The sequence below is a fragment of the Emys orbicularis genome, chromosome 4, assembly GCF_028017835.1.
Source record: "Emys orbicularis isolate rEmyOrb1 chromosome 4, rEmyOrb1.hap1, whole genome shotgun sequence".
Lineage (NCBI taxonomy): Eukaryota > Metazoa > Chordata > Testudines > Emydidae > Emys > Emys orbicularis.
In genome coordinates this window covers 32,790,504-32,805,409 of record NC_088686.1, presented here as the reverse complement: position 1 = coordinate 32,805,409, position 14,906 = coordinate 32,790,504, and the positions used below count along the sequence as shown (strand labels likewise).

Genomic DNA, 14,906 nt, shown 5'->3' with positions numbered 1-14,906 from the left:
TTTTACCACCAGGAGATGATGTTTAAAGATACTAGTACACACTAACCTTGTTAGAAGCTACTCATTTTTGATTTTGCTAGAACACAGCAAAACCTTTTTTACTCCCTTGTAGTCTAAATTGTCCACCTGACCTTACAGTCTAGTCATTTTCACAATACAATAAGCTGCAAATTGCATTTTCATGATATACTGCGTCTATGTAGTGTGGAACGTAATACTTTATGGGAACAGAGACCTCTTTTAGGACACAAGCTGGAAAACCAAAGCCTGGTACCAGATTTAGATCTGGTTATGCTTTAAATCCTTTTAACTTGTAAAGTTAATAAATTATGTCTGAATATGAGGTAGAGCACAAAACACTATCTTAAGTCTAGAATAAGCAGTTGGAGGTTGACTGTACTTCAAATGACAGTTTATATATACTGTGAAGTCCAGTCAATAAGTCTGACATTTGTGAAAAAAAATTGCACTTGCTGCTCAGAACTTGAGGGTACAGCCGAGTCAGAGTCCATCAACAAATGGTCTATCATAGAAGATAACTCTCAACCCAATGCTTAAAAAGGAGACAAATTATGGAAAACATTAATCCCCTAGTGAATAAGTTTTAGCAGTGAAGAAGGGAACAGAGGCTCTTTCTAGGAAAGAATTGCATGGATCTAAGGAGTCATCAGAATTATCACTTGGGAGAGTTAGTAAACCAGTGTCAAAGATATATTCTTAAAACTTCCTCACGCAGAATATTAGGGAAAGATATCCAAGACCATGGAGGGAATCAGTCAGACACAGGATTATAAGAACTCAGGAATTTGACTTCTAGCCTTGCACTCAGACCTCACTGTTCTTTTAAAATAATGTCTTTTTGAAAGAGGAGCACTACCTATGTAATTTTGTAACAGACATGGAAGTCTCTCCAAAGAAAGAAAGGACAAGTAGTCAGAGGATTTAACTTTGCGCCGAGAAATGAATAATGAGAATACAGGCATTCTAAAGAATTCACATATCATTCATCTGTATTAAGACTGGGAAAGCACGGACTGATGTTTTGCAGTTGGTACTGTGACCTGACCACAATCTCCATTGTTACCTATTTCTTCTAACATCCAAGGAACGCAAAGTAGGTCTGGTGTGGCTTCAGAAAAAAACAAAACAAAAAACAACAACCTGGAAGGTGGATGAACTGGTTAACATGGAAATCAGAGAATACTCTATAGGCAGAAACTTGGGACGGGACCATAAATACTTTTTTTGAAAAAAAGCTGTAAAGGGGGGATCTACTATTAAAGTCTCCAGCTCTTTGGGAAGAAGTGATGGCCATCAAAAAGGCGTTCTTCATTGACAAGTGTAGCAAAGAACAGTAGGCTAATGGCTCAGAGAGAGGTTTCATTATACAAATGGGGACCAAATTCAAATCCCATACAGAAGTGAGGTCTCTAATCTGTGAAAAAAGGTTAACTAATCCCTTAATGAATCTGGATGTTGTTGGATGGGCAAACACTGAGAATCCTCATACAGAAGAATGGAAGATCGTAATACCTGCTAAATGAACTTTGACAGAATTTATAGAGAGATCTGACTTTTTTAAATCCAACAGGTAATTCAGAACAGCAGAGAGGGAGGAATGGACAGGTGAGACCTGTAGCTAGATATGCCAATGGTAAAATCTCTTTCACTACTGCAGATAAATGTTCCTACTGGAAATCTTTCTGATGTTTAATAGGACCTTGTCTACTTCTGTTGAACAGGAAACTTCTATCCCCAAGAACCATTGAGGAGAGAAGCTCTGAGATGAGGAATGCTCAGGTTGGAATGGAGACTCAACTGAACTCCTGAGATAGCAGGTGGGGAAATGATCGGAAGTTGCAACAGCAGGCAAGAGGCGAGGTGAATCAGGTGAGGAAACCATACTTGTCTCGGCCAAGCTGATGCAATTAGAATACCTTTAGCTCTGTCTTGCTTGATCTTGTTCAACTTCTGGAGTACTAACAATAAGAGCCATCCCTAGGGTATGGCAAATCGGGGCGACTGCCATGGGCCTCGCGCTTTTGGGGGCCTAGCGCTTTGTGAGGAGGCAGGCAGGGAGGTAAGACGGGGGATGGGCGGGGCGAGGAGGAGCCCCCCTACCAACCTCCCCCCCCCCAGAGCCTCCTGCCCGCTAGCGGGCCCCACTGATCAGAGCCTCCCTCTCCCTCCCAGCGCCTAACACCAATCAGCTGTTTCGCTGCATCTGGAGGCGCGGGAAGGGAGGGGAGAGAAGCAAGGGTGCAGTGCACTTGGGGAGGGGGTGGAACTGGGCAGGGAAGAGGCGGGGGGGTGGGAAGAGGTGGGGATGGGGCCTTGGGGGAAGGGATGGAGTGGGGGCAGGGCCTGGGTGGAGCTGGGGGGGGAGCACCCCCCGGCAGATAGAAACTCGGTGCCTATGTCCCGGGCCCCACACACCCCTAGGGATGGCCCTGCTAACAACATTGAGGGAGAGAAGACCCTTCGAGCAGAATTTTTTGCCCTTTGTTGATGACAGTGGCAAAAAAGATCTATTTCTAGAAACCCCAGGACAGGAGAATATATCTGAGAATCAGAGTATCCAGCTCTCACTTGTAATCTTGGGAGAAGTGCCTGCTTAAATCATCAGCTATCATGTTTTGAGTGCCTGGAATGCAAGAGGCTGAGATGAGGATGTGATTGGCTATACACCAGTTCCATAGCTTTAGTGCTTTGGCACAAATCGGGGGGAAGGGATCTTACCCCCCATCTTGAAGATTTATGTAGAACATACAGACTACATTGTCTGTCATGACTTTGATGGACTGACTCCTGATTAAGTGAAGGAAGTGGATACAGGCATTCCTGACTTCCCTTATTTCCAGGAGGTTGACGTGGAGAAGGGACTCCTGAGAGGACCATTTGCATTGACTGGTGTGTCCTCTGAGGTGTGCTCCCCATCCCACAAAGGATGCTTCTGAAGTTCTAATTATAGTAGTGGAAGGGAACTCCTTCACAAACTTTGTATGGGTCCTTCCACCAATTGAGTGAGTCTAGCTCCTGACCAGGACCAGACACCAGTGTATCAAGACTGTGTGTGTTCAAAATGTAGCCTGTTCTGAGCTATCCCTGGAAGCAATGAAGATGTAACTTGGCACGTGTTACAAAAGTGTAAGCTGCAATATGGCCTAACAGAGGATTTCTTGCAGACATCCAAGGACTTATATGAATCTTGGAAATAAGGTTTGTCAGTCCCATAAACCAGTGAGCTGGAAGCTAAGTTCTGGACATGTTGGCATGCAGAGAAACCCATATAAAGTCTCTCTGCTGAACTGGAATCAAAAGGGACTTTTCACTATTGAGTTGTAGTCCCTACTTGTGGAACAGGGACACAGCTATCTTTACTGCAAAGAAAACCCCATTGTATGACCAGCCCTTAAGAAGCCAATCATCGAGATGGGGGGAGATGATTATTCCCATTCAACCTAGGTGAGTGGCCATCACTACAAGGACTTTCAAGAATACCCTTGAGGAAAAGGATAGACCGAAGAGGAGCACTTGGTACTGGAAGTCATCCTGGCCAACCATAAAATGAAGGCGCCTGTTCTGAGAGGAATGTATCGCAATTAAAAGGAAACGACCTAAATGTTCAGTGCCACAAACCAATCCCTGGAATCTAATGATGGAATTATAGCTACAAGAGTTACTACCCTGAATGTTTGCATTTTTACAAAAGTGACAGTATCTGAGATATAAAATTTGTCTCCATCCTCCATTTCTTCTGGGGACCAGAAAATACTTGGAACAGAATCACTTCCCTCTATGCTGGACCAGAACTGATTCTATGGCTCCTGTGCACAGGTGGGAGAGGAATTCCTGTCTCAGCAATTCCTGTCTGTGAGATGGGTCCCTGAGAAGGAACAGGAAAGGAGGGTGGGATGGAGGAATAGAGGTAAAATGGCTGGAGTAACTCAATGTTATACCTTCCAAAATCCATTTGTTGGCTACTATCTGCTCCCATGAAGGTCAAAAGCAGAAGAGATGGTCTCCAAAGGGTGGGTAGACTGATGCAGTTGAAGATGCCGATAAAGGGGATCTTCTGCACCCTCAACTGAACCATCAAAATTGCTGTTTCAATGAGGAGGAGGGCTGGGTGGTAGTAGTGGATATGGAAGGCGGCCTCTCTTTCTGATTTCTTGGTCTCTTTTTGGGTGGCTTGGCAGACTTATGGAAAACAGGAAATTGGGCCTGGCGGGATCTCTGAACCAACTGTGATCTACTAAATTTTCTTTTGTTCACAGATGTGTAGATCCCAAGAGACCGGAGTACAGCCCTTAAATTCTTCAAAGTGTGCAAGGATTCATCTGTGGACTCACCGAAGAGCATAAATCTGTCGAAAAGAAGGTATTCTACAGTATATTGGATCCCCCTGGGAAATCCTGATAGTTGCAGCCAAGATGCTTGACACATGATAGCAGCAGTGGAAATAGAGCAGGCTGCAGTGTTGGCTGCATCTTGTCCTTGCTAGGAGCTGACCTTCCCCTGTGATGGCCTGAAATTTTTCCCGTGGTTCGAGAGGGAGATGTTCAATAAAAGCATTATATTTGCTGTAGTTGATGTAATTATACTTTACCATCAGAGCTGGGCAATTCATAACCTTAAATCACAGCGTCACGAAGTAGCTCTTACAACCAAAGAGGTCCAAGCGCTTTTAGCCCTTATCGTATGGTGTTGTTTGCCATGCTTGTTGATGGCTTCCATAAACAAAGAATTAGGCGGAAGATGTGTAAATAAAAACTCATTGTTTTGCTGGGATGTAACACTTTGTCAGCTAGTCTGCATGTAAGCAGTACTATGGCAGGAGTCTGACAGATTGTCTGGTTGATTCAAGCAGAGCCTTGTTCACCAGCAAGGCCACTCAACCAAAAGTTGTCATATGGTGAGCATCTTGGACCTCCTCCAGGGGGGTTTGAAGTGAATTGTCAATCCATTTATTAAGTTCTTGAAGCTATTTAAAATCATCTGCATAAGAAGGTGAGGGAGGCAGCACAGCCTCACATGGTGAAGGTGAGGAGATATTAGTTTCTGTTGTTACCTCCTTATCAGCTGTAATCTCCTGCTCCTCAAAAGATTCCCACTTGAGGAGAGAGAGATGGGGCAGAGACTGTCTTCCAGGATGATCCCCATGTGAATAGTTGGGAGCTCTTGAAAGTTCTTGACTACAGGCAGCCCACGGGTTCCAGTATGGTCAATGAGGGGGAAATCACAAAAGTAGAAGCAGTGGTATCTAATGCTGTTCATACCAGATCGAATGAGAGGGAACACGAGATTGCTTCACCTTAAGAACCTCACTCTTGGTGAAGGCATCAGGAGGTGTCTCTATGCTGGTAAGTAGCTGACCCCTGCTTTAATACCCAAAGGGATTTACTTATTATCCAAAACCCCCCGAGGGAGAGCCCCTCAAGAAGGGAAGCCAGAGGAAAGAGGTATGTAACCAAATAAACCCAAGAAAATAAATGACGTAATTATACAACTAAACTAAATAAAAAACTAAAGTAAACTAAATTAAAACTAAACTAGACCTAGACGACCCAAAGGGCTGAAGGCTAGCTACTGCTAAAAAGGGGTACACCAAATGCTCTGTCAGGCTATAGGGAGGTTGAGAAGGAACTGAGAGTGGCTCCCCCATGCAGGCCTATATGTCCTAAGTATAGGGCACAAGGAGGTCTGGAATGCGTGCGCAGGCCAAACTGGAGCTGCTACCTAAAATCTCCAATCAAAGGTGCCTGGGGCACGTGCACTCCTGAAGTAAAGTGGAGCACCCATAGGGACGCTACTTGAAGAACTGTTACCTTTGAAGAGAAAAATTAAGTTCCAGAAAATAGTTACCCACATTCATTACATTACTAGCTGTGATCAGGACAGAAGGAATGAGACATGAGAAAGTGGAAATCATGTACTTCAAGCAGTGAAGGTACGGGTGGGGGTTTGGGGGTGGAGAGGGGGAGAAATCAAAGCTAAACGCAAATCAGCACAGAGAGCCATGTAATACCATACCACCTGCCTTACTAAATGGAAGAAAAGCAAACTCAACAACGAGCTGACACAGCAGAGAAATGCCAGGGTTGGCTTAAGAGGATTAAGAGGCAGCTGCCTTGGGAAATATACTCCCTGTGCAAAGTGCTACAAATGTTTTTCAAATCTGTCACTGAGACATAATGAATCTCCCTATTGCTTTCTCTATCATTGCTTTCTCTAGTGCTACAGAATATAGAGGTCTAGAAACAGCACAAAAATTGTACAGCTTTAATATCTAAAGGGATTTACTTGTTATCCAGTTTGTATGACAAAAACACACAATCCTGCCTCCATATCTTCAATTTTTTTTTCTAAAAAGGAGCAAATAGCAATTTTGTAGTTTCAAATCATCCAGAGAGAAATCCTGTCTTTCCCAAGGGAGCTGCTCAAACTACGGATGTCAAGAGCAGTGGAGTGGTGCATGACAAGATAGCTCAAGGTGGGGGGGAAGACACACTGCCAGGCTCACTGTGATCACCGATGTACCCCAGCTAACGTGTGCTACTGACCACAGCATGTGCACTAGTTAAACTGAACCCATAAACCTCCACTCCTCTGATAAATGATGTTGTAAGCACCATAGGACTAAAACCAGGAAGGTTCTTGGCCACTGTCACTTCCATATCGCCATCAGAGCTCAGGCCAGGCTGCTGGTGGTGGACCCTGTGAAGCTAGACACTACAGGAAGTACCGCCCAGTGGGGCTTGAGTGGCACCTCACCCCTGTAGTACACTGATTGGCCCATCCTGGTATATAAACCAAGAACCCATTACAGGGAGCTGTCTGAGCAATGATGCAGACCACACGCGTGCTTCTGCTCCAGACCTCGCCTTACTGTGAACCTCCAACTCAGGCACTCACTTCCTGGAACCTGACCCTCTCTTATTGGTATCCAGACCCCGCTCGACCCTGTCACCACTACTTCCCTCCTGCTTGCAACTCAGTGCCTGATCCTGACTTGCTGGTATCCTGACTTGGCTCAATCTCAACTTCACTACCCATCACCTGACCGCAACTTGGTAACTGACCAGTGCACACTCGCTGCCCATGGCCCGGCCCTGACAGATATGCTGGCTAGCTGGGTAGTCAGGCTCACTTCCTATAGTGGGGTCTGCAGCATTAGGAAAAGGTTCTACTCTTCTGCTTTCTGAGGAAAGGGGATCTCCTAACTTTCTCCTCAACAGTATAAGACAGGACTATGCCCTTATCGTTTTTGAAATGCCTCTTTCCTTGTCAATAATATAAATAAGATATTTACTGGATAGAACAATCATAATTAGAGAACCAGTAGTGATATGAAGAACTCATTCCATACTTTTCTCCAGTGTACACCCGAGGTCTTCTGCTGAGTGCGTAATTTTTAGTATTTGAGCCTTTCCGAAGTGGATCATCAAGAGGTGACTGGTGAGGAGGGTCTTCCAGTGGATTCCAGTAACTCTGTTCACACATACCTCGTAACAAAATTTCAGCTAACTGCCTGGCTATTGTCTGTGAAAGAAAAACAGAAAAATATTTTCTCCTAGAAATGCTGAACAGGAAGTCTTCAAAAAACTGGGATTTTGTCAAATGAGGACTAGTCACGTTCAATATGATTTTGGTCAAAAAGGTTTCTATTCTCAGTCTATTCATTATTGAGAATTCCCATCTTCCTTTATTTTTTCACTTCATGCAAAAAATGAACAAACAAGATGACGTGACCACCACATATTTTTCCATTGGCCTGAAAAACTCAGAATGCCCTGCACACCAGGAATGAAAGGCACAATGTCCAGTTTGCTTCTGTAAAAGACTGCAACAAAAAGCTTTCAAAACTGTTTGACAGAACTTTAATGGGTAAATCCCAGATATTTGAAGAAACATATCAAAATATGTTAACATACCTAAAAATCACTTAAATTCAGGTGTGTTTTCTGTTATTCTACATTACAGACATTACTGCCAAGAAGGCTTAATTTGAATCCTTAACTTCATCAATTCAAACCCAGTAAAAATGCGATTTTCTATTAAAATTACATGTTTTGGTTCACAGGACCTGAAATTTTAGTTCCTTTGTATGATATCAATAATTTTGCCATCAAGCTGTGCACATAGGAACAAGTGGTTACACAGATTAGCTACCACCGTTGCCCTTTTCTTTCTGTTCTCTATGTCCTCTTCTACAAATTTGTATGCACAACGTAGTTTTACATATGCAAGTCTTCCATTAAACTCTATTTGATTATTCGTATGTATGAGTATCAGGGCCTTAGATTGTAAATTCTTTGTGATGGGACAATGTTTCCCTATGTGCTCAAACGGTGCCTGCCACAATGCAGCCTCAACCCTGGCTGCGGCCTCTCTCGTTGCTGCCACAATACAAATAATAGCTGTGACAGATATCGCATGCAATATCTTTGGGGACCACTGTATTAAATTTATGGTTTACGTATGATTCTATTCTGCTCTATGGGGGACAGTTACTACAGCTCCTACAAGAACTAAAACTATTAGGGGGCAATTACCCCTGGGATAGTGAACAATTAAGCACCACCCGCTGGGGTGGTTTCATATACTGGTTCAGGCTGGGTTTTCTGAGACCAAGAGACAAAAACAGAATTTAGGATATATAAAGCCTGAGTTTAAACTGACTGGGGGCTTCGTTTTGAGTGAGAAAATGGACAAGACTGTCCAAGGGAGACCCCAACCCTTACTGAAGAGATATTGGTCTACGAGACTCCCCATGTGGAAGATGAGCAATTTCTGGTACATTCAGTAGAGTGAAAGAATTTGTATTGTTTAAGTATTTCCTCTGTGATGCTTTATCCTAAGAATAAATACACTCTGCTGAGAAGGAGCAGTGTGCTAACTTCTAACTGCTGGCAATATACTGCTCAGAGCCCTTGGAGAGAAAGCACAGCCTAGGTGCTGGCCTTCAGGCAGACTGACTTGCTGGGGATATCACAGTGTAAGGCAAGGGGCGATGCAGCCTTAAACCCCTGGTCAAGAGGGAAAGAGTCTCCACCCAGAAGTAATGGCTGGGATCCTGAAAGCTTGAGTGCCCTTGAAGGCCCATGGAGAGGGAATATAGTGTTGTTACCCTTGAATTTTGACAGCAGCACTAGCAACAAACACTGCAAGCTTTGAATCAGATGTTTATCTTGAGTCCCCATCTCCCCTGCCCCAGAAATCCTAAACACTATAACAGAGCTTCAGTAAAAGAAGGAATCTGATAGTATATTATGATCACCATGCAAGGAAATTACTTCCTATATTCTTCCCCAAATAAAATCTCAGTGGGCTTTTACTATCTATAAAAATATAACTCAAATTGCATCATCACCACAATATGTAGACGAAAGATTTTTAATCCCATTGTTATTTTTAAAGAGCTCAACAAAATGGCCTTTAATGAACTCTCTTTGCAATAGCTTTCATTATGTTATTTATATTTTACTTCAAAAAGATGACTAATTTCTTCCCCTGGTAATTTCTATGTAGACTGAAAATAAAACATTTGAAGAATAAATTTGTTTAAAACTCCCCCCAACCTACAGATTCTCGTTTGTCTTCCTACGTACCACAAAACTATTAAAAATTGTTAAAAATTCTATTCTCTCTGATCTTTAAAGAACCTCACAAACAAATATTAACATGAAAATCTACCTCCAAACAAGTACAAGTGAACATCAGTGAAATAGGTCATAAGAGACAGAGAACATAAAAAAGGTTTATTTTTTGGCCAAAATGTTCTGGGTACTGTATATTTCTATTTCTCCAGCTTAAAATAAAAAAAGATTGTCTTAGATCCAAAACTATCAGCTTAATCCCTTTTTAAATGCTTTATACATATGTGTGTTAGCTACAAATGACCTCTATGGATGACAGTGTTAAAAAATTCTGACTTTTAGAGTCTTAGAAGTGGACTGCTATAGAAATGGGACAACCTCAGCATGCATTTCCCAGCAACAGATGGTTAGCAACTGAGCCAGAAGTGTCACTGTCTGAGTGACATCTTTCATTTTTTGATCCTTGTAATGTAAAAAACCTACCTTCCATTTCTTACTGTTCTATTTACACTCTGTACATGGAATATTACTGGCCCCCTTTAAATGTCTAATATTTCACCATTTATGAAAAATGTGGTTTTTGAAATCTCATTAAAAAAGGCTAACTGATCAACTGATTTTCTAATGGTGTTTTGAAAGTTTTGGAGAGACTATACTAGAACTCTTGTCTAGGACGTCTGTAGAAATGGTTCAGAATAACAAAAGACAAAACGTGTTGTAATGAATGTTGTATATCCATTCATTTCAGTTATCTGAAAACTTTTGATTTATACTTGTTAACACTTGTTTAGTGAATGTTTACTTTATATGGATATGAATCTCCTTTATGGCTTCTCTTTTTTGAAAAAGTTTTATGGGAGAGAAGAAAGAGGTAATTTACATGAAAATGGAACTCAAAGTCAGTAATCTGGAAAAACAAAAACAGACAGTGCAGAACCCTAAGAGTGATGAAACAATGCCTCTGCGGAGCTGAAATACAGTAATGTTCATTAGACATTGATCATGGTTCCAAGCCTAATTCATTTTACACAACAACCAGATAAAGAAGGAAAGAAGGTAAGTCAGATGAATAGAGGGAGGGGAAGAAAGACGGCTGATCAAACAGTCTCTTCTGTTTTTACTAATTATTTTAACCCCAAATTTTGCAAGCAAAGTTGTATAGGTTTTAGTAACTAATAGACTACTGTGCTGTAATCTGATTTGTTTCCCTCTGTAATAAATGTATGTTTATCATTTATACAACATTTAGATTTTAAGCAGTCAATGTACGTTTGTAAAACTTACCATTCGTAGATTTTGTGTAGTTCTTGTTTCAACAGCTCTTAGAATCTCTCTAAATCTACCAACTCCTCTTGTCAGGTTCCTGTACACACACACACACAGAGAATTTGACAGTATTCCCATCCAGTGCTTAGCAGTATTTTATATACAGTTTTTCTGTTGTTTTAGTTGTTAGTCAAACCCATACAAGCAAATTTTTTCCTGCTGTAATATCTCATTCATTAGCTAAAAAAAAAAAAATCTCATTTGGCAGGTAGCCCTGTCACTGTGGGTCACAGCAAAGAACCAAATAAAAAAACATAACTTTGCAAAAATAATAGGTAGCTCGAGAGAGTAAGAAAATTAAGGATATTGTACGACAGAAGGGACATGAGAGGGGAAACTGATTTAAATCATTATTTAAAAGCAAAACTGATATACTACACAAATCTTCAAACACTAATATTTGGAAAAATCCATTTAATTTCAGTAGCTTCTCTTCCTTTGTTTAACTCACAAAATAGTAAAATTTTCCAACTCCTTTTATATACAAAAATATTTCTAGAGAATATAGACATAGGAGACCAAGCTGTACGGTTACAGCGAAGACTGGGAGGCAGGAAATCAGAGTTCCATTTTTGACTCTGCAAATGGCTTCCAGTGTGACCCTGTACAACTCGTTTAATTTCTTTGTGTCTTCTTCCACTTAATACTTAAATCATTTTTGACAAGAGACATGAAAACATGAGATGAAAAGCACTATATACATGCAGAGTAGCAGTATTCTTAATCCAAACTTTTCCCCAAAACAGTCTGGAAATATAATATTCTGTACCCATGCCAACTAACTTGTAAATGTTTCTCTTCTCTCCTCATTTGGACAGTTCTCTCCACTATTTTCCCTGTTTTCAATATATTAAGATTTTTTATGATATTAACAACCCATTTATTACAACACAGCTTGACTTCCAAATGAGCTGGTGAAAGACTGGGTCAGCCAGCTGAGTTCTGCAGCCTCTAGCACATACTATACTAAAATCATTTTGTTATTTGCTCTGATTAAGTTTCAAATCAGATAATGAATATTCAATCAAAAAAGTGCTTTGTATTAACTCAGAGCCATGGTCATCTGATATGGAATTGCATCTTAAACCAATATGACAGTGTGTAAATCACATAACGGAACTTTAAAGGAAAAACAGATAATTATGCATCACCTACATTGTTTATAGATAACATCATATACATGTTTCACAAGCATTTATTACAATCACAACAAAAGTTTTGCAATATTACATATGAGTACATAAAATTACAGTGTTTAAATGTATTTGGGATAGCAAATACAAGGCCATCAGGATAAAGAGGACAATTTTCTTTGGATATATTGAAATCTGAAATGTTCTTTGTGCAAAACAGTCCCCATTTTAACTGCACAGTGACTGGAGTCAGATTGTTTTTTCAGCAAGGGGTCTTCAACTGTGGGACTAGCTTTCATCAGAACCTGAATTTTTTTACTTTTAGGTTACACTGTAAAGCTTATCTGTTCTACCTGGACTCTGTATGGAAAAGGATGAGCAAACACACCCATTCTGTGTACATCAAGGATTTCAGTCTCTAGGGCAGTTTCTCTCAAATGTGGCCACCATAGCCGCATGTGGCCACCAAGGGCTTTTCTTGTGACCACAGCCTCCTGGGTGACAATGGGAGTGGGGAGAAGCAGTGGCCCCTCCCCCGGGGCCGCCAGCAGGTGCTGGTCCCTACCCTCTTCTGGAGGCCCAAACACTGTAGGAGCAGGTAACTGGTGTGAGTTTTCCATCTTTCCGGGGTGGTGGGGCTTGGGCTTCAGCCCTGGGGTGGGCAGCAGGCTCTAGCCGTGCAGCAGTGGGCTCCATCCCCCAGCCTCCGGGCTTCAGACTCTGGCCCTGGACTCACCCCTCCTCCCCCATGTTGCCCCTGACCCCACTGCCTCCTCCAGTCCCTAGCTGTGCAGTTGGATACTAGGCTTCAGCCCCGGGCTCACCCCCCTACACCGCCCCTGACCCCACTGCCTCCTCCTCCCCCCATCTGTGCAGTGGGACCCCAGACTCACCCCCCCATCGCCCTGACCCCCGCTGCCTCCTCCATCCCTCCACCCAGCTCTCCCATCATCCCTGCCCCCCCCTCCATCCAGAGCTTAATTTGTCCCCCAGCTTGCCATGGTTGAGTAAGTTTGCTGTGAAAAGTGATAATAACAAATATACAACTATCAATTTTCATAGTAGCAGACTTACTAGCTAGCAAGTCTGAAAAAAAAAAAAATCAACCAAAAAAGCAAAACATGCAAAGCACCTTATTTGTGTTTCTATTCTGTTTAGGTCCAGTAAATAATAGAGACAACTGTACATTATTTTTATTATTGAAGTCTGGCAAAAAAAAAAAAAAAATCACACACAAAAAAACACAAAAAACCCCAACCCCTACATAAATAAATTACAATGATTTGGACATGTATGTGTGCATATTTATTTGTTTTTCCTAAAGTTAATTTAGTATTTTAGGAAAAATTGTCAGAGCCGCCACCAGCAAGAATTGGTGGCTGCACTCTGAGGCCACCAAAACTTTAGTTGTGAGAACCCCTGCTCTAGGGTAACCAGTATGACACCCTTCACCAGCAAAAATTGACTCAACAAAAGGAAAATAAGTTTAATATCAACTATATCCATACATACCTATGAACAGCTGCTCAAAGTGGATCAGTATCTGATAAAACCATATACCAATGATATGAGAAATAATGATCCATTTATGAGAATCAATAATTTCAGATATTGCTGGAGCCTGGTTTTAGGTAAACAGGTAAAGATTTATCATGGTTTACATAGTTTTTGGTTCAGTAAGCATCTCCTCTAAGAAAAATAATACTTTGTACTTTGACCACCCAAGGGTCCCAATGTTCTTCACATATATTAACACATAAGATACCTGTGTGAAATAGGCATTACTATATTGATTTTACATGTGAGGAAAATGAGGCACAGAATGTTAGCAGGAAGCACTGCAGCAGTTCACCATTTTTGAAAATCAGAACAAACGATTTTTGCCAAGATCACACACCAAATCAGTAGCAGAGCCAGGAACAGAATGCAAGAGTCCTGATTCCCAGTCTTCTGTTCTAAATGAGCATGTGGGGGAGATATGTTGTTGTAGGGGGCACATTAGTTAATCTAAAAATCAAGATGAAAACAGTCCTAAGAATGCAATACTCTCTATGAATCTGTCAAAAGAGCAGCAGAAATGATCCAAAACATATAACTCCCTGGAAGACTGACTTGTTACAACAAATGAAATATGGAAACAGCAGAATCTCAGCTAATTCACACTAACTGAAAACCCCATTGCTAATTAGTTAATTTTGAGAATTAGCAAATGTGTGTATAAAAACAAAACAGATAATACAACACAAAATGAACTTTGTTCATTTATGTCATTAATAAAAACTTTATATATGAAATCTATTATATTGTGTTCTATAGTATATTCTGTAAAAAGAATCTTGGAGAAGTGGCATGAGACCTCACTAAATTACCTGCTATTACATCTTTGCTAACCAATAGGAAAAGACTAGAATGGAGTGTGTGACAATCAGATTCTACTGTCTCATGGAAAACACAATAAGGTTATGTAAGAAAACTGAAAAAATACATAACTAGTCTTTGCTTCATGAAGCATTTAACATTGTTTCACAGCACAAAACCACAGGAATACAATACAATTTAAGTTTGCACAGCATCTTCTATACAAACTATTACAAAGTACAAAGGGATAAATAACTCAAGAATTGAGCTAAATGCTTTGAGAGGAAAAAAATTGAAGCAAAACTTATCTTTAACAATGTTTTAGGTTTTCACCTTTAGTAAAGTACATTTCATATATTTGTTTTACTAGTTTCTTGGGTGCTCAAAGGGAGAGATTTTTTCGGTTAACAGGTACATACTTTCACCAGCAACTTCAAAAAGATGTGGTTTAATTTTAATAGCCCCACCCTTACTGATGTAGAGTTGCAGT

The 14,906-nt window shown here is 41.0% G+C and overlaps 1 protein-coding gene across 2 annotated transcripts in view; it reads right to left on the bottom strand.

Moving 5' to 3' along the window:
• Positions 1-14,906, bottom strand: part of TTC7B (tetratricopeptide repeat domain 7B) — a 324,581-nt gene that overhangs the window by 198,639 nt on the left and 111,036 nt on the right. For both annotated transcript variants that reach the window (XM_065403071.1, XM_065403072.1), the window contains exons 6-7: positions 10,884-10,962; positions 7,370-7,542 (exon numbers count right to left, since the gene is read on the bottom strand). In XM_065403071.1, coding sequence (XP_065259143.1) covers positions 7,370-7,542; positions 10,884-10,962 — 252 coding nt within the window. The remainder of the gene's footprint in view (positions 1-7,369; positions 7,543-10,883; positions 10,963-14,906) is intronic.